This window comes from Trachypithecus francoisi, unplaced genomic scaffold (assembly GCF_009764315.1).
Source record: "Trachypithecus francoisi isolate TF-2019V2 unplaced genomic scaffold, Tfra_2.0 Lachesis_group4, whole genome shotgun sequence".
Lineage (NCBI taxonomy): Eukaryota > Metazoa > Chordata > Mammalia > Primates > Cercopithecidae > Trachypithecus > Trachypithecus francoisi.
Genome location: NW_022681469.1, coordinates 61,930,270 through 61,955,059, shown reverse-complemented (window position 1 = coordinate 61,955,059; position 24,790 = coordinate 61,930,270). Strand labels below are relative to the sequence as shown.

The 24,790-nt window shown below is 33.6% G+C and overlaps 1 protein-coding gene across 3 annotated transcripts in view; it reads left to right on the top strand.

Annotated features, from left to right (window-relative positions):
- CACNA2D1 (calcium voltage-gated channel auxiliary subunit alpha2delta 1) overlaps window positions 1-24,790 on the top strand; it is a 526,258-nt gene that overhangs the window by 481,746 nt on the left and 19,722 nt on the right. For all 3 annotated transcript variants that reach the window (XM_033192867.1, XM_033192869.1, XM_033192868.1), the window contains 9 exons: window positions 5,978-6,054; window positions 8,080-8,140; window positions 16,175-16,272; window positions 18,928-19,015; window positions 20,064-20,126; window positions 20,809-20,912; window positions 21,771-21,857; window positions 23,084-23,151; window positions 23,551-23,589. In XM_033192867.1, coding sequence (XP_033048758.1) covers window positions 5,978-6,054; window positions 8,080-8,140; window positions 16,175-16,272; window positions 18,928-19,015; window positions 20,064-20,126; window positions 20,809-20,912; window positions 21,771-21,857; window positions 23,084-23,151; window positions 23,551-23,589 — 685 coding nt within the window. The remainder of the gene's footprint in view (window positions 1-5,977; window positions 6,055-8,079; window positions 8,141-16,174; window positions 16,273-18,927; window positions 19,016-20,063; window positions 20,127-20,808; window positions 20,913-21,770; window positions 21,858-23,083; window positions 23,152-23,550; window positions 23,590-24,790) is intronic.

Sequence of the window (24,790 nt, the reverse complement as noted above, 5' to 3'; positions counted from 1 at the left end):
GTAATTCTCCATTCTTCAACACTTGTTCAACACTTCCTTCACTTTCTTGCTGTAACTCTCCTCTGAGCTCACTAATTCCTCTACAGTCTTCAGAATACTGAGGGTAATATGAGTGTGTCCTTATTACTCATTGTTTTTTTTTTTTTTTCTTTCTAAAATTTCCATCTTTGAATCTCATGCCACCAAACCACACCACTTGCTATTCCTCCTTCTTAACAATCATGTCCCTCTCATTCCTATAAAGATTTCAGCCCCTGGCTCATTGTCACTCTCCTACATTCACATATTTCACTGTTTTTCAAACGATGCCATACATACACTGGTGTAAAGAAAAATAAAAATTATTTAATAAAATAAACTGTAAAAGAAAAGAAAACATAAGCTCAAAATTTTTACTATTAGATTTCACAGATATAAAATTAGTCTGTTACATTGCTATAAAATTTTCTGAATACTTCCTCCCAGTTTCTGTATTTTGCTATCATGGGCTGGTAATAGTTTGTAAATTGGCTAGGTCCATGGAAACACTTTAAGTAGCATTGACATAGATGATGTTTCTACTACCTGGGCTCTCTTACTTTTGGCCTCCTCTCCTCTAATGATCTTGTCATCTGCCTACCCCCCTACCTTAGCCACTGACTCCAAAATCATATTCTGCAGCTTTTACAGTGTCAAGTCTGCAATGTCTTCATAGTCTTTACATGAGAATTTTTCATCCAACTCTCAGCTTACCACATTTTAACTTTCCATCCTCTCCTGCTACTAGTAGTAACCCTTGACTCAAGACATGAAATCCATCAATCCCTTCTTCCTTTTTACTGCCTTGCCCTCTTCGTGTCCTTGTGCCCTTCTTTATTTAGCAGAAATTCCGTGGGTCTTTCACTGTCTTGTGCACACCACCAACTCCTTTCATCATAGTTGAGTTTGGCAAACAGCATTTTACCAAATACTAGTCCTGGTTACATTCAAATTATTAGCCACACCACACTGTACCCATACAGCTAAAAGTGGCTGAAGTAAAATACTCACTAGCTGATATATCACCTAAAATTCATGACCTCTAACCTGAAGTGGGCCTTACTGATGGCTGACAGTCTCCATAATCCTGTAATTTTAGGATGCTCGTACATGACTCTTGATCACTTCACTCTCCAAACCTGTAGTACATTCTCATCATTTTCGCTCAGGTGATGAATTTGCTTTCCATTTCACAGAGTAAAATAGAAGTAGTCAGAAAGAACTCCCACTATTAGAATAATAACTACTTGCATCTGTATCTCCATCTTCTATCTTTATTTCTGTTCTCAACACAATCACAAGAAGGTTCTTAACCCTTGAGTAGACTGTTTCATTTCTCTACTCAACTCCCACCAGTAAATCTGCTATCTCATTCAGTCTGACACCCGAAGTCTGGCAAGGCCATCAGTGGCTTAAACCATTTGACCTCACTCACCATCAGCTCTGTGAATTTATCTTCCAGATTCTCCACTGAACAGTACCTGGTTAAGCCACACTGTCCTTTTTGCAAAACAACATAAACACTGGCACCCATCTGCCTCAGCACTTTTGTATATGAAATTACTTATGCCTGGAATTACTTTTCTCAAACAGTCACATGCTCATTCCCTCATCTACCCATCTTTACTTACTTTTCATCTCTTCAGAAAGGCCTTCTTCAACAATCTTATTTAAAATGTATAATGCTTCTCCACACTCTATCTCCCTCTTGCACTTCATATTCTCCATAACCCTTATTGACATTTAACATCACGCACACACACATGAAGCATATATAAACTTATTTCTACTGATTATCATCTGTTCTCTCACTAGTAAGTTCCAAGAGGGCAGGGATTGTTCCCTGCTTTATTTACTTCTGAATCATCAGCTTGTATGACAGTGGCACATAGTTGGCACTCTACAAATATTTACAGAATTGAAGAATTTCAATTTGGAGAAATGGAAGAATTTTCCAATTGAAGAAATTTTCGATCTGTCTCATCCTTTCAAATTTATATAATGGTGTACTGAACTTCCATTGCAATATTTAAGTACGGAAGTCTCTTTAACTACATATTAATATACAATTAATATGTAGGCTGTGATGGACTCAACTATTTCTCTCCTAATAAAAATCAAACCAACTCCCCAGAACATATGCATAACCTTTTATGGGAGCCTATGTTATTATCATAGGAACCTGTCTCTTTTAATATTCCTAGGATTGCATGTAGAATAGACGGAGAAGAAGAGAGCATATTGCAAAACACCAGAATGGCTGTTTTAATTATTTTACTTTTTTCCATCAACTGATTTCTATCTCTAATTTCTAGGCATGTATTTATACATGCATAATCTTCATGTGTATACACAAGTTACTCTTTTTCCTCCCCCTTCCTTGATTATTGCCACCTTTCAGTTTTTAGATTAACTTGTCAAAAGGTGCAAAAAGAGGAAGTCTTGAAGGTCTGTCTCTTGAGAGATGATTTTATGATAAAACAGAGTATAAGGGAATTGTATGAGAATGTGTTCTGTGCCCTTGTTGCTTAGACGAACTAATTCTGAGAAAAACTGGATTCTTTTGACCCTTACAATGTGATAGCTGGCTCTCCCACAGTTATAAGGACACGTTTGGGGTGTTTTATGTGTCTCATGAATGGCCTCTACACTCAACCTCTTTTCCTCATACACTGAGTGATAATATACAGTGTGGGCAGGTTAATGTTCTTTTCTCAAGTTCATATCACTCCTTGTTGACAAAACTTTCATCTCCTTCCATTTTCATCGAAGTTTAATTTGAACTTCCAAGTCTGATAGTCCCTTCATACATTTCTAGCCCAATGTATCTGTCCTGTCATTTCTGCCACTTCCATCACTATACATATCACTGTTCTCTGACAAGGCCCCAACTTTCCCACCTTTGCGTGTTTTCTTCACACATTCACTTTCCAAGTCTCAACTTTGGGCCAGATTAAATCTATTTCCATTGGAAATACTTTTCTGAATCACTGTACAAATTCACAGAGATTTAGAACAAAATATTACATCTAAGTTGAAGGAAAAAACATGATACGTTTTGATTACATGAATGAGATACAAAATTTTCATCTGGTGATTTCTCTCTCCCTAAGTCTTGAACCAAGTACTGTATTTTGAAATGTAATCAATTATTTTAATAGGATGCTTTCTCTTTTTTAGAGAATAATTTACTTTTATGGAGATAAATGAGTTGATAGGTGTGTTATAGTCCACTTAACTCAGTTAACCATGTTTCTGTCAGTCACAAAACAGTGCCTGGGCTATACCATTCATCTGGTGGCCACTTGCTTTGTTAAACTTTAATCTCTAGAAGGAAATAAAGCAGTCTTGGTCTATCGGTTTTGTAGGGACAGAGACAGCAGACATTGTATATGACAGCACCATTGACTAGAAATGTTGATAAAGATCTTATCTGGCTATATGTTGAAAAATTAACTCGGCTTGAGATGGACATAATTAAGTATAGCTATGTTTTTCTATAGAACTGATTATAGCTATTAATAACAACCAAAGACTTACAGGCCAACAAAACACATAGTAGATATGCCAATTTTAAGACTTCTATTTTCTTCCTCATGGGTTTCCAGACTATATTTATGGTATATTAGATGTAACCCAAGCTTATAGAGTGACACTTTAGCAGTTGTATGATATAACGCTATCGGTTTTAATTAGAAGTTTCTCTTAGCAATAAATGCTGATGGGGCAATAAAAATGTCCTAATTTCCCTTGAGAAGAATTTGTAGGAGACAATCTTCAGTGCTCAGTAATTCTGCTGTACATTTTGTAAATGGCAAGTGAATGAGGAAAGGTCATCTTGCTGTCAGAGTGATTGCACTACTTATTTTAATTTTAATCTCTGCCTGCACTTAAAGGAAGTTACCTATAAAGTGAATATAGAAATTTTCATTAAATCTACATAACATTTTATTTCTCTGACCTTTTCCCATAAGGAATGTCTGTGAATTACTTAATGACAGGGAAAGGTTTGGGAATTGGAGGTAACAAGCATCCATTCATTTTGCTATCTTTATTATATCATTAAATTTTAGCAAATAAACCCTTGGTGTTTTTTCCTTTTCATAGAGTGAAATTTTAATATTTATAGTCATAAGAATGAAATTTTGAAATATCATGGTTTTCCCTATTCTATATTGTCTATAAAAATACATAATGGCATTGGGATAGCCATTCCCAAAACTGGGGCTACGTGAGGCTTAAGTGATTCAAAAGCTCTACACATCCCTAAATCTAAAAGTTGAAATTATTAAAAATTAATTAAAGGATCTACACATGCCTAGAAATACTCAAAAGCCTAGATATGCACACCTTTTCCTGCACATTACTAAAATTTGGGCTATTAAAAGTGGATGCCGAAGGTGACCAAGTGGGTCACATTAAACAAGTATTGCTTTTGGAAAGTAGTTAGATTGGGCATTTTAAAGGTATTGTAAACCCACTGTTCACAAGTTTCCTTGTATATTCAAAGCATAGCAAAGATCATGTGGCTCCATAGCACATGTGGATATGGAATAGTTATGTCCTACATTTGAGTATTAGCGTGAGAGTAGGAGAATTACACATATGCAGCTGTGTTACTAGAAAGTGCATAAAATTCTGAAATCTTTTAACAATTCTGATATGTGTTTTATTATTTTATTATTAATTGGCAATTTCAAAATAAGTAAGATACCTACCTAACAGCTTTTTATTTTGGGCAGTCATTAAGGCAAGTTTTGATGGCCGGTTTGTCTGACATTCTTTGTTTCTAAAACATTCTGAATTTGGCCTAAGATTTTCACTGGAACTCTCCTCTGCTTTGGACATCCACCGTAAGACTAGAGTAGCGCCATGACTCTTGTTAACTACCAAACTCAAGATACAGTTCCTGTTGCACCTAATAACAAACTTCCAAAAAATGTGGAATAGCCACAGTAAATAAACTTGAAATAAATACTATGACTTAGTTTTACTATTGGGTATGAACTAATGAGCTGAGCAGACAATTTCTATTAGTGCAGTAAAGGAATCTGAATTTGCCTATGAGTAGACACTAGAGAACTTGCCCAAGGATTAGAGTTTTAAAATAGTGGGTATTTAATCCCTCAGAAGAATATATTTTGGATGACTTTATGCATTGTTCAATAGTAATGATAATGGCCAGGTGTGGTGGCTCATGCCTGTAACCCCAGCACTTTGCGAGTCTGAGGCAGGCAGATTGCCTGGGCAACATAGTGTAAATCCTGTCTCTACTAAAATACAAACATTAGCTGGGCGTGGTGGCATGTGACTATGGTCCCAGCTACTTCGGGGGCTGAGGTGGGAGGATCGATCGAGCCCAGGGGATTGAGGCTGCGATGAGCCATGATTGAAACCACTGCATGCCAGCCTGGGGGATAGAGTGAGACCTTGTCTCCAAAGAAAAAAAAAGAAAGAAAGAAAAAAACAAGGTAATGATAATAGTAACTCTTCCGTTTGTATTTTATTTTAATAGTATGTCCATTTTATAGAAAGCACTTTAACATGATATATAATACATTAAGGAAGTGTATCTAAATGGTATTATATATTTACTTTGTTTAAACATAACCCTAATGTTCTTCAATTTTTTGTTAAAATTCAAAATACTTTAATTTTCTGGAAATATAGTAGGGGGACATGACATTCCTTCCTTGCCTCATTTATGGGTTCATTCAGGAGCTTATTTTCCACTTGTCTCTTCTGATTTCCTACAATGTAGACAGCTAGATGACTCTGGATGGCAAGACCAAAATTAAGTACTGTATTTGCTGAATGCATTTTCTTGTGAAAATAATATGTCTTTTCCTTCCCATGAGGAAGATCTTTTGATTTTCCCATGAACTTGATGTGTCTTTTTTTTTAAGTTATGTTTCATTTTTGTTTGTTTGTGTTTATGCTTCTCTTGTTTCTATTGCAGTTTGGCCTTGGTATTACCAACCTACAGTTTTTACTATATAAAAGCCAAACTAGAAGAGACAATAACTCAGGCCAGATGTAAGTACTGTGAAAGTGACTTCAGGGTCCATTTGTTATCTCCTAGTACCAGATGTTTAAATACGTCTAGATTTTGGAATACCCAAGGCTTATTAAATATTTTAGTAGGTGTTATTACCAAATCTACAGCAATGATTCTAACCCATTCCAAACATGCAAGGAACAAGAAATATTCTACATGGATAGAATATGAGCAGGTACTCCAGTCTCACTGGCAGTCCCCACCGCCCTTCCCTGCCTTGCTATGTGCTCATAGAATCATTGCAGTGCTGTGTCCTGTTGCTGTCGTTTTAAGGGTCTGCTAGCTGGAGCAAAATGTTTCACATGCTACTTATCAACATAGTCTCTACTCTCATGGCACTGTGCTAGTAAAGCTTTTCCTTTTCTTTCCTTTTATTTCTTTCTGGTTATTTATTTATTTATTTTGCATTTGGCCAGAATAATATTGTGCTTCACATCTTCTACTTCTTCTACTTTGAATAAATTAAATTGCACTGGTCTTTGGCTTTGGTTTGGCAATTAACTTTCTTTTCGTAATCCAAATTAATGTCTCAGTAGTGCAAATGGATTAATTTTTTAAGCCTCATTTGGAATGTAGAGTAATTAATACTAGTGCATACTTCAAGTTATTGTTTATTTTGTTTGGGGTGACTAGATTTTGTAAAGTAAAATGACCATCATATCCTTTGCACATTGCCGATTATTGCTAACAACCTTAAATTTTTCTGTGAGGATGAAGTAAAAAACAAAACAATACCAAAAATATACATATATGTTTTGCATCTGATCTTAAAGTAAGCTACAGTTTCTTTCATTTCTCTGTCAGTTCTTTTTTGCCCTCAGCAGGCCTGGTGTTCATAGTGTATTATACATAGTACATTTATATTTCCATTTTCACTTGATAGATAGATATGATGGTCTTTTCACAACCAGCAATTCTGCATGAGCTAGTTCTTCAATTGATAAATAAGGCGATAACTAGTGAGTTTTTTATTGGTAAATGCTTATGTTTATATTATGTTTATAGCCTGACGTCATTGGTATTACACCTGCATTAATCACTTTGCAAAACAGACCCTTGAAATAACCACAGTACAGAGAGGGTAATCTAGTGATAATTGACAGGACATACTATCCAGTCTTCAAAATATGTCTTTTTTCCCCCTGACTACAGCTGTACATAAATGAACCTTTGATCTATGCACAATATTTTTATTCAAGAAAGTCATTGAATAAAATATTGTTTGTGACCCCCTTTGCTTTACCCTCTTTTTTTTTTGTTTCCCTGCTTTCTCTTTCTGATGGATTTTCACAGCAAAAAAGGGCAAAATGAAGGGCAAGTATTTTCTTGTTGCTCAATTTCTTTCTGTTTAGTACACTTGACATTTCCACTGATATTTTCCTTCCTATTGGATATCATCCTCTGTGCTTCTCATTTACTAAATTTTCCTTCATGATCACTCAAAACTCAGCAGCAAAAAAATGGTAGAAAGAATATGCTGTATTTTCATATGCAACCTGGTTCACACTCAAGTTTTTTTCTTGGACTTAAGGAGTTTTGTTTTGTAGCCTTCCACTTACTAATTCATACCTAATATGAGGAATGTTATTAATTCACTAAAGGCATTAATGAGTTTTTTTAACATTGTTTTCTGTATCATAATATTGGTAAACTGTTTATATAAATAATTGGTCTTTAAAATACCTCTGGCATAACATTCATATCAATCACTTTTTTAAAAGATATTTGGTTATAGTAGGGTTAGATCAGAAAATTATAGACATAGCATTTTCTTTAAAATAACTGTGGGATCCATGTTATGAAATTAATCCATATTATAATGTTATTATACTGGGAAGCATTGAGGACATTTATATTCATTGATATGTTTCAATTTTAGGATGTAAGTACTCTATTTTCAATTTTTCTTATTAGATAATCTTTCTCATGCCTTATTATTATTATAGAATCTCTGGATATATACTCTGAATTACCTATCTAATCCTGTAACATTGTCTTTGCAGATTCGGAAACCCTGAAGCCAGATAATTTTGAAGAATCTGGCTATACATTCATAGCACCAAGGTTGGTTTTGTTGTATTTTTGATACATCTTGTATTAGTAGCTAGGCCTTCAACAATAGTTCAGAATTGAGTCAAGACTGCTCTGGATTAATTCCGTATCACATTATGGAATCAAAGGAAATAATTACTTTAAAACTGAAACAAAATCTTATTTATTCATTTCTTTACTCATTCACATACGGGAGGCCGAGGCTGGTGGTTCACAAGGTCAAGAGATCAAGACCATCTGTCCAACATGGTGAAGCCCTATCTCCACTGAAAATACAAAAATTAGCTGGGTGTGGTGGCACGTGCCTGTAGTCCCAGCTACTTGGGAGGCTGAGGCAGGAGAATGACTTGAACCCGGGAGGCGGAGGTTGCAGTGAGCCGAGATCATGCCACTGCACTCTTGCCTGGCAACAGAACAAGACTCCATTTAAAAAAAAAAAAAAAAAAAAAAAAACGGCAATTACTAAGCAATGTAGACTCTGCGATACAATGGGAATGAGATGGATATAGGCTTTGCTCTTGTAAAACAACCAGTGCATCCAACAATAATAGAAAATTGTGTATTTGTACCTGTGAATATATATATATATATATACACACACATACATATATAAATACACATATATATACCAATATTTATGTGTATCTTTACACATACGGATAGAATGAACATAATAATGGATTTTTTTAATGGTGTAATTCAACTGTCTGGGAGAAATTGTTTACAGTGGCATTGCTTTACATAGTTTTTTAGATGCACCTCATTTCTTCCTACCCAAGTTTACTTCTCTCCCATATAATTCCCCTTCTTTATCACATATACACATCTTTTTCCCCATCTCGATTTTCTGTAATTATTTGAAACTATTCAATAATCGAAGGATGTTCTTTATTTTACTTTCTTTCCTCAGTTTTTGACTCCTACTCCATGACAGACACATATAATATTCAAATATAATTCCCATTAATCTGGGAACAATTTACATAGAAGCTTGGATTATTACTTTTTCACTTTTCTTAAATTACTCCCAAAACCCCAAAGGTGCATATAAATTGTTCTGAGTTACCTTTTAATTCCTGCAAAAGGATATTTCTGGATTCTGTTTCTACTTTAACATAGGGAATATGAGTTTTTTGAGAAATCTGTGTTAACAAAGCATATTCTTGGCTTTGTGAGTGCCCCTATCCTTGAGAAACTTATCTTGCTTGAATGTCCTTTAGTGTGTGACACTGGTGATCACGCTGTCCTTTGACACTCCATGCTTTCTCTTGCTTGATGACACACTATTCTGATTTTCTTACTGCCTCTCTGGATGCATATTCACTGTCTCTTTCATGAGTTTCATTTCTTCTGCTGATCAGTCATATGAGAAGGCTGCAAAGGGTGCTAGCCCAGGCTCTCTTTTTATCTGAGACTGCATTCAGACCACAAGCCACCCATCTGTTCCCTGCCTACAGGTTAGGTTCATAACTCCCAAAGCTATATGATGGCCATAAACATCTAGAGACAAAGACATATGTGTTTCATTAATATTTCATTAAGTTATTGAATCCTATATTGTATCTATTTTCAGACTTTATATATTTCAACATGAGACATTCATATCTCCTGGAAACCAGACAAGAATATCTCTTCAATGTGCTTCAGATTTAGCATCTTATAAATACTTGTTTCCTTTGGAAAGTTCTACCTGTGTTGCCTCAGAGGAGAAAATGCCATCCTCCCAAACGAGCAATCTTGAAACCTGCTAGTTGTCCTTCCCTGCTTCCTTTCTCTTGTGTCTCACTTCTAATCAATCACCACGTCTTGCCCATTCTGTCTTATGAGTATCAAGTATATCTGTTAATCTCAGCTGCCTCTGCCCTAATCCAGGCTTCTGCCTTCTTTCATCTAAACTACTACATTGCCTCTTAATTGATCTCCCTACTTTCATATTTACCCCATATTTCTTAATGCTGTCTCTGTTCTGTAACAAGAGAGAGTTTCTAAAATGTGGAAAGAAAATCATTTTTCTCATCTTCTAAATACAGGCCAGTGGTTCTATATTATCTTTATGATTTTCTGTGCTTTATATTATAGCTTTCAAATGCTCTTCCGCCAAGCCCTGGTGTACCAGTGTGGTCCCTCACACTCTAAACTGGGGACCATCTCCATCCTGTAGATCAGCTATCAATTTTAAACATAAAGTTTTATTGGAGCACAGTGATGCTTATTTGTTTCTGGAATGTCTTTGGCTGCTTTCTCTACAAACACAGGGTTGAGTAGTTGTGGCATAGACTTTATGGGCCACAAAAGCCTAAATCACTTGCTCCATGGCCCTGTCAGGGAAAGTTTCCCTACCCCTACTCTAAATTTCAGCCATACTAACCTCTTTCAGTTCCTAAATGCACTGTTTTTTTCTTTGTTTCTTCTTTCTTTCTTTTTTTTTTTTTTTTTTTTTTTTTTTTTTTGCTTGGTTTTGGTTTTACCTTCTTTCTTCCCTTTTGGGCTACACACACATATACATGCATCCCACTCCCTCCGAAATCCAAACTTAAAAGTTCTTTGATGTGGGGTTTCTTTCCTTTCTTCACTGGTGTACACATCCTTCCTGCTTCATAGAATTCTCTATTTCTCTTGGGGAGCACTGGCCACATTTTATTTACTTTCCTCAACAGACCATGACTGTCTATTTGACTTAACATTCAGTACCCCATATTGAATCCATTGCTGGCACACAGTAGGTGCTGTATAAATACCTGGTGACTGGAGAATCTGTAAAAATATAAAGAATATTCTTAAAAATTATATCACTAATAATACCTGCAATCTTATTAGTAATTTTTGGACGCAAGTCACTTAATTAATTTCAAGTTACTCTGAATTACTGAGAGCAGCTTTAACCCACTTTAACTAGAAAGAATTTTCTCAGTATTAAGGAGAACATTAGCTAGGAAAAAAACCAGGTCCCGCAGAATATGAACATAACAAAAAATTTAAGAAGGGATTGAATTAGGCCTGCTAGGTTGGCAAGACTCTCCATCTCAGGTCTGTATTGTTCTCTACAGTTTCTTCCCTTGTCTCTCCCAGTTATTAAGTAGCAGATTATGCACATTGGTTTTCTCAGCTTCACTATAAGACAAGGTGGAAACTAGGGTAGAATCTAGATATATAAAGAAAGTCTTCAATTCTAATTCCTAATTCATAGGCAATGGATTTTGTTTAATCCAGCAGGTATTAGTGTAGGAACAATTTCTGTAGTCAGTGTCACACACATTTTTTTTAAAAATTCAAAGTTTTAAAATATATTTACATATATGTACAACTACCAGTAGAGTTAATTTTAGAACATTTTCATCATTATAAAGATAAATTAATTCTCTAACCTTAACTGTTACCTACCCATCCTTCTTCCAACCCTCCCCAGACCCATGCAACCACTGATCTATTTTCTGTCTCTTACGGCTATATGCTTGTTCTAGACACATCGTATAAATGGAACAATATAATACGTGACCATTTGCATTTGCCTTATCTCATGTAGCATGATGTTTTCAAGGTTCATCCATGTCGTAGCACATATCAGTACTTTTTTATAGCTGAATGATATCAATACAGCTGACTAGAAGACTGGAATTTACTGATGTGTTTAGGGGAGGAGAAAATACTTGAGAAGGAAGAGTATTTGGCATGTGGGACAAGCCAATGAATGTCTACTTCAGTTAATGTATGTTAAGCCCTTTATGTGCTTGATTATACATATATAATATATATAAATATATAATAAATTTATATAATATATAAATTATATATTATATGTGCTGTTGTGAGCAGTATGTGTATATATATGCATATACACTTTTTAAAAAATTTTACTTTAAGTTCTGGGATACATGTGCACAATGTGCAGATTTGTTACGTAGGTATACATGTACTGTAGTGGTTTCTGTACCTATCAACAAGTCATCTAGATTCTAAGCCCCACATGCATTAGAAATTTGTCCTAATGCTGTCCCTCCCCTTGTCCTCCAACAGGCCCCAGTGTGTGATGTTCCCCTCCTGTGTCCATGTGTTCTCATTGTTCGACTCCCACTTGTGTTAGTTTGCTGAGAATGATGGCTTCCAGCTTCATCCATGTCCCCGCAAAGGACGTGAACTCATCCTTATTATGACTGCATAGTATTGCATGGTGTATCTGTGCCATATTTTCTTTATCCAGTCTATATCATTGATCGGCATTTGGGTTGGTTCCAAGTCTTTGCTATTCTGAACCGTGCTGCAATAAACATATGTGTGCACATGTCTTCATAGTAGAATGATTTATAATCCTTTGGGTATATAGCCAGTAGTGGGACTGCTGGGCCAAATGGTATTTCTGGTTCTAGATCCTTGAGGAATCGCCACACTGTCTTCCACAATGGTTGAACCAATTTACACTCCCACCAACAATGTAAAAGTGTTCCTATTCCACCACTTCCTCTCAAGCATCTGTGGTTTCCTGACTTTTCAATGATCACCATTCTAACTGGCGTGAGATGGTATCTCATTGTGGTTTTGATTTGCATTTCTCTAATGACCAGTGATGATTAGCTTTTTTCATATGTTTGTTGGCTGCATAAATGTCTTATTTTGAGAAATGTCTGTTCATATCCTATGCCCACTTTTTGATGGGGTTGTTTGTTTTTTTCTTGGAAATTTAAGTTCTTTGTAGATTCTGGATATTAGCCTTTTGTCAGATGGATAGATTGCACAATTTTTCTCCCATTCTGTAGGTTGCCTGTTCACTCTGATGATAGTTTCTTTTGGTGTGCAGAAGCTCTTTAGTTTAATGAGATCCCATTTGTCAATTTTGGCTTTTGTTGCCATTGCTTTGAGTGTTTTAGTCATTTAGTCTTTGCCCATGCCTGTGTCCTGAATGGTATTGCCTGGATTTTCTTCTAGGGTTTTTATGGTTTTAGGTCTTACATTTAAGTCTTTAATCCATCTTGAGTTAATTTTTGTATGAAGTGTAGGGAAGGGGGTCCAGCTTCTGTTTTCTGCATGTGACTAGCCAGTTTTCCCAGCACCATTTATTAAATAGGGAATCTTTTCCCCATTGCTTGTTTTTGTCAGGTTTGTCAAAGATCAGATGGTTATAGATGTGTGGCGTTATTTCTGAGACCTCTGTTCTGTTCTAGTGGTTTATATGTTTTTTACCAGTATCATGCTGTTTTGGTTACTGTAGCCTTGTAATCCATCAGATAAACAGAACCAATGACAAAAACAACATGATTACCTCATTCAATGCAGAAAAGGCCTTCAATGAAATTCAACACCCCTTCATGCTAAAAACTCATAATAAACTAGGTATTGATGGAACATATCTCAAAATAATAAGAGCTATTTATGACAAACCCACAGCCAATATCATACGGAATGGGCAAAAGCTGGAAACATTCCCTTTGAAAAAGGCACAAGACAAGGATGCACTCTCTCACCTCTTCTATTCAACATAGTATTGGAAGTTCTGGCCAGGGCAGTCAGGCAAGAGAAAGAAATAAAGGTATTCAAATAGGAAGAGAGGAAGTCAAATTGTCTGTGTTTGCAGATGACATGATTGTATATTTAGAAAACCCTATTATCTCTTCCCAGAATTGCCTTAAGCTGATAAGCAACTTCAGCAAAGTCTCAGGATACAAAATCAAAAAAAATCACAAGCATTCCTTTTTTTTTTTTTTTGAAACAGAGTCTCGCTTTTGTTTCTCAGGCTGGAGTACAATAGCGCGATCTCGGCTCACTGCAACCTCCACCTTCTGGGTTCAAGCAATTCATGTGCCTCAGCCTTCCAAGTAGCTGAGATTATAGGTGCCCACCACCATGCCTGGCTAATTTTTTGTATTTTTAGTGGAGATGAGGTTTCACTATCTTGGCCAGACTGGCCTCGAATTCCTGACCTCGTGATCTGCCTGCCTTGGTCTCCCAAGGTGCTGGGATTACAGGCACGAGCCACGGCGCCCGGCCATAAGCATTCCTGTACACCAATAATAGATAAACAGAGAGTGAAATCATGAGTGAACTCCCATTCCCAATTGCTACAAAGAGAATAAAATACCTAGGAATACAACTTACAAGGGATGTGTGTGAAGGACCTCTTCAGGGAGAACTACAAAACACTGCTCAAAGAAATAAGAGAAGACACAAACAAATGAAAAAACATTCCATGCTCATGGATAGGAATAATCAATATCATGAAAATTGCCTTACTGCCCAAAGTAATTTATAGATTCAGTGCTATCCCCATCAAACTACCATTGACTTTCTTCACAGAATTAGAAAAAACTAAATTTCATATGGAACCAAAAAAGAGCCCATATAGCCAAGACAACCTAAGCAGAAAGAACAAAGCTAGAGGCATCATGCTACCCTATTTCAGAATTATAAATTTTATTGAAGTTTTCCCCTTGAGTGCATGTCTTTTAATATTATATGTGATAAAACTAGAAGTGCTACTGTATCCCAGAGTAACTTGGATGTCTCAAAAAGTACAGAATTTGTATGATTATGTGAGGAAGGGAACAAGGTGCTTTCTGCATTTTTTTTTAATGTAACATTACTTGAAAGAACAAATTACAGAACTATGGTTATTCAGACTTGGATGCTCAGCAGATATTTTCTCAAAAATAAATCAGATGAGCCTTTTACGTCGAAGAAAACAACTAAGAGTATTTGCTGCCAGTGACAGAAACTGAGCTTTCAAACAAAAATTAGAATTTTGGGAAAGTTGTATACGCTACTATGTACATGATACCTTCCCAATACTTAATAATGAGTGTAATTTGTCAATATTGTATAATGTGTCATTATTTGGAAGTTGTACACAACTCATTTTGTAAATAACCAGTTTATGATTCTACAAAATCACAGATGCTTAAAAGATTAAAGTGTAAGAAAGACTATGGAATTTTAATGTAACAGAAGACAAAAAACAACTATTAATGTTGTTTCAGATTCTGTTACAACTACCCATCAATAAATTACAAATAAACAAGTTTGAGTATGTTATCAAAAAAAAAAAAAACCAGCCACAATATCCGGAAAAAAACAAGCCTCTCGTCTCTGTGAGGACAAATTTTGTTTATGTACCAAAACAAAATCTTGCAATTGATTGCAGAGACATACTTGTCTTATCAGGAATTAAAGATAATTTGCAAATATGTAAAACACTGCCACTTTTTAAAATATTTTTTTAAATAATGGTAATATTTTATTAAAATATGTTAATATGTAATGAACTTTAAGATTTCTGTTTTTTTATTTTCTGGGTTATTTTATTTTTTATTTTATTTATTTTTTATTTTTTTATTTTGAGACAATCATAGATTCACATGCAGTTGCAAGAAATAATACAGACAGAACTTATATACCCTTTACTCGGTTTCCTGCAATGGCAACATCTTGTATAAGTTTAACACAGTATCACAACCAGGAAACTGACATAAATACAATCCACTAATATTATTCAAATTTCACTAGCTTTATATCCACTCAATTGCGTTTGTGTATGTATGAAACTCCAGGCAGTTTTTTAAAATTTTACTTTAAGTTCTGGGATACATGTGCAGAACTTACAGGTTTGTTACATTGGTATACATGTGCCATGGTGGTTTGCTGCACCTATCAACTTGTCATCTAGGTTTTAAGCCCCGCATGCATTAGGTTTTTGTCCTAATGCTCTCCCACCCCTTGCTCCCATGCCCCAAGATTTCTGTTTTAATTGCTATATGAGACTTCTAAATCTGTGATATACAATGATAATAGTTTAGTAGCTACACCAAAACCTAATATTTATTGAGCACCTATTGTCCAAAGGCCAAATGTTTAATTCACATTGCCTATAATCACCACTTACTGGCAAAGTATTGGTCCATTATAGAAGTGAGGAAATGGAAGTTACAAGAAGCTCAATGGTTTGCAAAGTCTTATAGCTTAAAAAAAAAAAAAAAAAAAAATAGAGTTTTCACTACGTTTAATTACCCTGTAAAGTTTCGATTTTAATACCTAATATCTCAAAATGTTTTTTTTTTTCAGAGATTACTGCAATGACCTGAAAATATCGGATAATAACACTGAATTTCTTTTAAATTTCAATGAGTTTATTGATAGAAAAACTCCAAACAACCCATCATGTAAGTATGCATTAATTCAAAATGATTGCTTGAGTGTGGTTCTATTGGTTTATAGTATATCATAGGATATGATAGTCATATTACTTTATGTTGTGCTGGTTGTTTATTTACTTTATAACTTTCTAATAGTAAAATGTAACAATTTGATCCTTAATTTTGCAAACTAAAGAAATGTTATGTCATTATTTAGTTACATCAAATTTTCAAAACAAAAATTAAGGTAATAGATTCTTTCAAATGGTTAAACGTAAATATGGCACGCTTATGTTAGCTCCTCTCAAATTTAGGAAATTTAATTTTGAATGATCTTTTGAAGATTTTTTAAAGCATTTTGCCTGCTATATAGAGAAAAACATACATTTTTATAAATGTATTTGTATCCTTCAAATACTATAATGAGTTTTAATATGGGTAGAATAAAAACCAAAGTATAAATAAAGATATATCACTTAATGGTTTTCTTCCTTCCTGACATTCTATTTTCATCACAAGTTAACTTTATGTCTTAAAAAATTATGCTTCTGTAATTTTTCATTTATGAGGTAAATCAAGTTAAAATAGACAACAGAAAATTAGTTTTTAACCATTATATTTGTCTTTCAGGTAAATTTGCATCATTCATACTCTAAGCTTAATAGAAAATTATGGACACTTGACTTTTAAATCATTAGAAAATCTAAATCTTTTTTTCTCCTAAAAATATTTATTATAAAAGCACTACCAGAACAGATACTGTACAAATGGGAAATAAGAGGAAAACCAAATTCATGGCAAAATTTATCTTCATAAATAAAATTTGGAAAAAGAATAAGTACACATATTTGACTTTTTTGGTTCTCTCTCAAAGAGGAGTCTCTTTGTTCTTCTCTCCCCCTCCCTCCTTTTCCTTCTCCTCCTCCCTTTTTTTTTTGTTTGTTTGTTTTTCAGTTATTTATCTTTCTATCAGGAAAGGTCAAACAAAGCACTTTATCAGTTATCAAAAAGGCAAAGCCCTTCTTAAAGCTGCCCTTAACTTCAATTTATTGCATATGACAAGAAATAACTTTCTAGCTCCTTCACTTTACCACAAATTAGTTAGTGGCTTCAGTGAGCCACTCTGAAAACCTGTCATGGGAGCCGACGTCTACATTGATCATGTCTTAACATGATGATTCCAAACCTTTCTACTCAGTACAAGCTCACTGAGACTGAGCTAGTGCCTTCGAAATGTTATTTTATGTCATTGTTTATTTCCTATTAATGAGTACTAGGCATTTCCGAGAGAACTGTAATAAGATTGTGGATTATTCCTGTAACTGGATACCAAAGTTATAAAACACTCTCATATTCCTTGCAAAAAGAGTTTATCAGAAATGTTTTTCTTAACATACAACTTTTCAGAACACCATGAAAATTGGAATCACTCCTTTTTATTCCAAAATAATTGGAATCACTTATTTTAATCCAATTTTTATATCTATATCTATTTATTTAGTTTTACCTAAAGGGATTGGAGGCAATTAAAACATTGACTTTCCAAATGACCTGTTTTTTAAATGATTCCGTTTCTAAAATAATACAGTAAAAAAAAGAGTGTCTAGAATGAATTAAAATTTATTCCAAAATAGGGATTAAATTGATCCTTTAATCCTGGGTGTAAGATATATTAACTTAAAATAATTAAAAGCAACAAAAATGTTTCCAGCCTATCTCACCACCACCTTGTATAGTAATAGGATGTTAAGAACATATATTCTTTATCTGAAAAGAGTCAAATTTTATCATAAATGTGAAATATCAGAGGGTACCTGTTAGGTTATGTCAGAGCTTAGTGGGTTGAGAGGAACAAGGAGAATGGGAAGAAGGCAGAGGTTTTTGTTTAAGAATATGTAATAATTGACCTTTGATCCTCATCATCTGTCTCCTCAATTATCTTTAAGCTTGGGCTAATATGCACTTCAGCTGCTCAAGAAATGACATCCTATTATCTACTTTGGTATTGGTTCTGTGACCAATACCAGTAGATTTCAAAATCATTCTTGGGATTGTACTGCTCTGTGATACTCATTCCATTCCTTGCTCCTTAGTGGGTGGCATTGAACTTTTTATAGTCTTTCTTACTCCAAGATTATCCTATGTTTTGATATTTATGATAGAAAAGAATGAAAATAGCTTTTCTTATAACCATGAAAGTGAAAGTAGGCAGTAACTTTTTGTTGAATGTTTTTATTTGATAATTTCAGAGGTAGTTCTGTCTCTCTCTATATATATACATTTTATATACATATATAAAATTTTATGTGTGTGTATACATTAAATTGTCACAAAATTATGGTGGTTGGGAATCATCATGCTACCATACAGAAATAAACAAAAACACAAAAGAAAGACTATTTCCTGTTTCTTAACATGCTTATTTCATATTTTGATAAAGTTTACAAAATAATTTGTCTCATTTAGAATTGGTTTTTCTGCTACTAAATCCATTCATTTCCTGGAAAATGTGAGGCAAGATGAACAATATAAAAATTACAAAGAAAATGAATATGGAATATATTTTAAAATTCATAGAAATATCTACTCTAAATTGCTTTTGAAAATAGAAAATATATTTTTCATTATGGTCATAATTTTAGAACTGTGAGTGTAACTGATGATCTCCTTTTTCTGTGTAAGGTAACACGGATTTGATTAATAGAGTCTTGCTTGATGCAGGCTTTACAAATGAACTTGTCCAAAATTACTGGAGTAAGCAGAAAAATATGTAAGTATTTGTTCTTATTAATAAAAGTATATATTCTGCATTTCAGTTTCGTTTCTCCTGTGGAAGTTGGGTATGAGTCTCAAAAATTTACAGTTCATTAGTAATGTTTAATAATTATTTCTCAAGAAAATCACTGTACAGTTGTTGACAACTTGCATTTTCACTTGTGGGTGTTTTTCAGTACTAATGTCTGCCATTACTTAGCTTTTCATGCACATACACTTCAGGGTGAATAAACCAAATTAAATGGGCATGATTGTGTGTTTCTGTTTGTGCTGAAGTAGGATTTCTAGTCAGTGTTTATTTGGATTTCTAATAGCACTACCATACATCCAGTCAAGAAAATCTGAATATGATTCTTATTTATAATCTCTTCTCCACCCCATTTTCAGTCACTAAATGCTAAATATTTCTCCTAGCAATGTTTTCTTCTCTACCTCATAATCAAGGCCCTAAGATCCCATTTCTAAGAAATCACGGCAACTGATTTTTCTGCCTTTAACATTCTCCATTCCTCCACACGCAGCTCCTAGTCAATTCTCCATACAATTCGTATTTACCAGAATCTAACTCCTAAAATGCAGTTCTAAGTTCAAGATACAGGTGAAGCTCTCTGACATGGAATTCAAAATCATTCATTAGCTGACCATTGAGAAACTTGTACTTGAAACTTTACCTCTTACTGTTTCTCTCCTTTTGTCTTATGTTTTTTTTCTATACCAAACAACAGCTATCTCTGGTAGCTTTCCCTTATACATTCTTTCCTCTCTACAAGTGATACCTTCCTGCTTTCTGTGTCATTGCTGTCAATTCATATTCTATGTTCAAAATGCACCTCAGTCATTATTTTCCTATGAGATGTCTTCCTTAAACATCCTTCAAGTAACAAATTTCATACATAATTTAAATTATTAAAACATTGTTGTGCATCTATTGATATATTTACTTCCTTTACTTTAGAAACTTTAGGTGTTGTATCACCAACACCTAACTTTGTATCTTAGAATATGTTCAATAGAACATTTCCTTCTTTTGTCTTCTGTTCCAGCAAGGGAGTGAAAGCACGATTTGTTGTGACTGATGGTGGGATTACCAGAGTTTATCCCAAAGAGTAAGTTCAAATAACATCTGTAAAAACAAGTACATTACAAAAGACTGCACCAAGGATTTGTACATTACAGCATAAGGAAGCCATTCTTCAAATAAACTGATTGCCGTTAGATTACATTGGAGCCATTGTTTACAGTATTTACATTATTAAAAGATTTTATTTCTCTGAAAAATGACATTATAAAATTCTGGAATGCTTGCTAAATATATTTATTACCAAATTTAAGAGACATTTAAAGATATTTTTCTCTTTGTAGATACAAGCTAAACCAGTGAAATGAACACAAATGATTATAGCCTATCAGCAATATTTATGTAGCACTTCATGGTCTTTCACTCTTCTTTGATGCATCTTGTCTCTATTACCTTCATGACAGTCCATGAAGTAGGCTGAGTAGTCACCAATGCTTACTAACATTAATTGACCTATTAACTTACTTGTCCTATTACCTGACTAGTAAACAATGGAGTAAAACTAGGAGTTAGCTTTTTCTGATTCTTAATTTAGTGCTATGCGGATGCATTGCTCAGTAATGAGTATCAGTTATGCTATCAATTACCACTAACTTCTTTAGACGTACCTGAAATGTAGGCATATCTGTAAAGCTCAGCAAGTCCACATAGGATAAAGTAGGTTATCAGATAGATTAAAGAATACAAATGATGAGCCATTTCCTCCTTAGGGCTGGAGAAAATTGGCAAGAAAACCCAGAGACATATGAGGACAGCTTCTATAAAAGGAGCCTAGATAATGATAACTATGTTTTCACTGCTCCCTACTTTAACAGTAAGTATTGCTTTGGAATTCAGCTTTTCTCAATCATTTTAAAAATAAATTATTGCTACTATCTGCTTTTCCCCAAAGTCACTACATTTTATGTCAACTACTCAGAATAGTCATCATTAAAAATAGAGTAATTGCAAGGCATTAGGAAAATAGCAAAGAAACATCATTTAGTTGAAGAGGCAAAATACATACACAGCAGTCTTCCAATAATTTAGAGATAGCCTATCTGTCAGGCATGCATAAGAAGTAGAAACACATGTAGATAATCCCTCATATTACAACTGAAAATGTATTGAAAAACATTTAAAGAATTAAATAAAGTAGAGTAATTCCATTGACTAATTACATTTTATCTGTATTAATTATATAATTATACAATTAATAGCTTATCTTTTAAAATATTTTGAGTTATTTCCCAAAAACCTTGTAATTTAATCCCTGAATATCTTTGCACATAAGTACTATTTCCCTTTATTTTCATAAATGGGGAAACAAGTTCAGAGAATTTCAAAGTTTTACCCAGTGACATATATTTTAGACAAAGCCAGTTTTATGTATCCAAAATCAATCTTTCCACTTTACTTCAACAGAACTCCCTAATATTTTAACAAATGTTGTGAGAGAAGATGTAACCAAGCTAATTAATGCCCCCAAATCAATGAATACAAACCAATTCATGGATATACCAGTTAGCCTAGTATATACAAAGGAAGAAGAGAGGAAGGAGAGCACAAACATTTTTATGGTTTATAGATGCTAGAATTTTTAAGCAAAATACTATCCATCTGTATCTAACGACAGAAAATCAATATTATTAATCAATATATCTTGATAGGTGTTTATTTATTTATTTTTTAGAAAGTGGACCTGGTGCCTATGAATCGGGCATTATGGTAAGCAAAGCTGTAGAAATATATATTCAAGGAAAACTTCTTAAACCTGCAGGTAAGGATAAATATTAATTACAAAAACACAACCAAAATTAAATGTTGCTTGGCATTTATGTTATAAACTGGCAATGTTTATCAAGGTCATCAGAAGGTCTCAAACAAAAAAGGCATGCATACTTTAAAAATTAAATAAAATATAACTAGTTACCTGTGAAGTTGGGATAAAATCAAATTGATACTACATAGATTTGAGGAATTTTCAAAACTGTGTGTATGTTTATACTCTGACACAAATTTATGGAATCAGTTTAGTATAATAATAAAAATGTTTAATGTTGGATTAGCAACCCCACTCCAGAAGTCTCTCTTAATACTTTAAAATACATACAAAGTTATATGGCCAAGGAGTTACATATTTGTACAAAAAAGTTAAGTTTCCAGCCCTGAGGGAAAAGATAAATATGGTATAATTATACTATATTCTACTAGGTGTCTGTTAAAGTGAATTAAGTAGGGCTCAGTTAAAAACTTGCTATAAAATATATAGAAAAATGACTTTTTGGAAAAATAGGCAAGTAAACAAACATAGTAAAAGTGAGCATCAATGAGGATCGTAAGTGAGCTAGAGTGAGTGCATACAATAAGGTTAAAGCTATTAGCTTTTTTGATTGTATGATTCAGTGTTTGATGAAGTTATAAAGGACAGTGTTTTGAGCCTTCCTGCTCCTCAGGGCAGCTTTACCCCATTAGTGGATCTATTACATTAATTCACTCCATCACCTACTAACTCATCCACCTATTCCTTCATTCACTCAATTGCTCATTTACTTACTAAATCAGTTATTCTCTCAGCCATTCATTTATTCACCCACTCTCCTACTAACCCACCTACTCATCCACTCATCTGTTCACTCTTTCAGATAAGATTTATTAAGCACCTACTGCAAGCACTGGTGGAGTTAGGGAAACCTCCTAAAATGTACCATTTGAATGACCTCAAGTTTATGAGGCTCTCCTGACACTAATGTTTTTTATTTAGCTTGTTGTATTAGTTAATTGGTCAGGTTGTGGCTAATGAATATACTCTTTTGTGAATATAAATTACAATTTATGTAATAGTTTAAGAGCTATTAGCATTATTTCTTAATGAAGAACAAAAGACTAAAACTTCTGTAATAAACTATAATCTGATACTTGCTATCAAAATAATTAAACTGTCATATTGCAAAAGTTGTATTACAGGTAATTATGCCTTTGAATTAATTCAAATTAATTTTTCAGTTGTTGGAATTAAAATCGATGTAAATTCCTGGATAGAGAATTTCACCAAAACTTCAATCAGAGATCCGGTAAGATAGTTTAAAAAAATTCTTATGCTATATTTAATGTTTTCAAAATTCAGTAGAAAAAAACATAAGGTCTTTATACAAATAAACATAAGGCAAATACGTTCTCAGTACCACTACACTGAAGCAGAATTCTGAATTCCTATTTTTTCAAAGCTTTTTGTTTAAATTAGTCAATATGTAATAAAAGTATTTCAAGGTTACAACATGCAATGCTAGTTTATATATTGATTGACATTTTCTAATTTTAAAGATAAAACTTCTGTTTCTTATGGACTAGACTGTTTAATCTCATTTTTCTACTGGATAAATTATTCCAGAATTTCTAATTATAACATGGTAATAATGTAATTAAAATCCAACTGCTAAAAAAAATGTGATAATCGGATTTTTGTCTTTCAGTGTGCTGGTCCAGTTTGTGACTGCAAAAGAAACAGTGATGTAAGAAAACTGTTGAAAATCACTTTTGAGTACAATATTTCCCTGTGTTACTCTTGCTAAGACTAGAATGATGACAAAAAATATGCAGGAATTTAATCAAAGGGTAAAAATTTCTACGGAAATGCGAAATAATATATTCCTTTGAATTTATATGCTTTTGATTTTGAACGTGAAATTTTTTTAAACTAAACCCAGAAGTATTTCAGTTTATTATAAAGTTCTAGTTACATGGATTGAGTTTTAAGTTGTCTTGTATTACTTTCACATCTGTTTGAGAAATTGAAAAAGGAAATGTGAACTTTGTTCAAAAGTTGAAGATGCTCTTATTCTAAAAATTGAGTAACAATGATGAAACGATATTTTCTTCCAGTCCTCTTATGTGTGTCTGCATATCTCCAAGGGAAACAGGGGGTTTATATCATCTTTATCACTCCTACTCCTGTGGAATTATGAGCCAATAATTTCGATGATTTTTGTACCTTATCTATTTGACATAGACTATGAAGTAGCTGTTTTAAGAGCAAAAAATTTAGTAATAAGCTGCTTCCACATTAGGAAAATGCAATGCATTACATCCTCAACTTTGAAAACAATGTTTTTATTTGTGATTTTATTAAATACAAATTATTACATTGATTTTCATACATTAAAACATGATTTAAACTAGGTAGGAATTTATCCTATGTTTCAGGGTGAATTAAGTATTTTCTTAACCATGGACATTTTTTGTTTTGCATTTTGCTTTTAATTCTCCAATTATCCAACTACATATTTTCAATCTAAAAATATGAAATAATTATAGTCTTATAGTAGTGACGTGTTTTATGTCTGTGAAACAGGATAACTCAAATGATATTTTTTAAAATATCTTTTTGTTGAAATCCTAAGTATTTGTTTAAATCAGTTATTCATTATTAAATAATTTTCTCTATCCAGTTTTCTGGATCATTTAGATGACAAGAAAGTGGTAAAAAGTTATTTCGAATTTGCTTTTATGATTTGTACAGACTGAATTGACAGTCTCAAATGGATGGTTGGTGTTGGATTATCAAGCGTGATGGTTTGATATAAATCTATGCATGCCTTTATTTCACCAGAATTTCATGAACATATACGTTCAAGAGAAGATTGTCATTTAAAATTTTCTATTTTTTATTGTTCTAATCATGTACATATAATGGGGTAAAGACAATGCAACCTC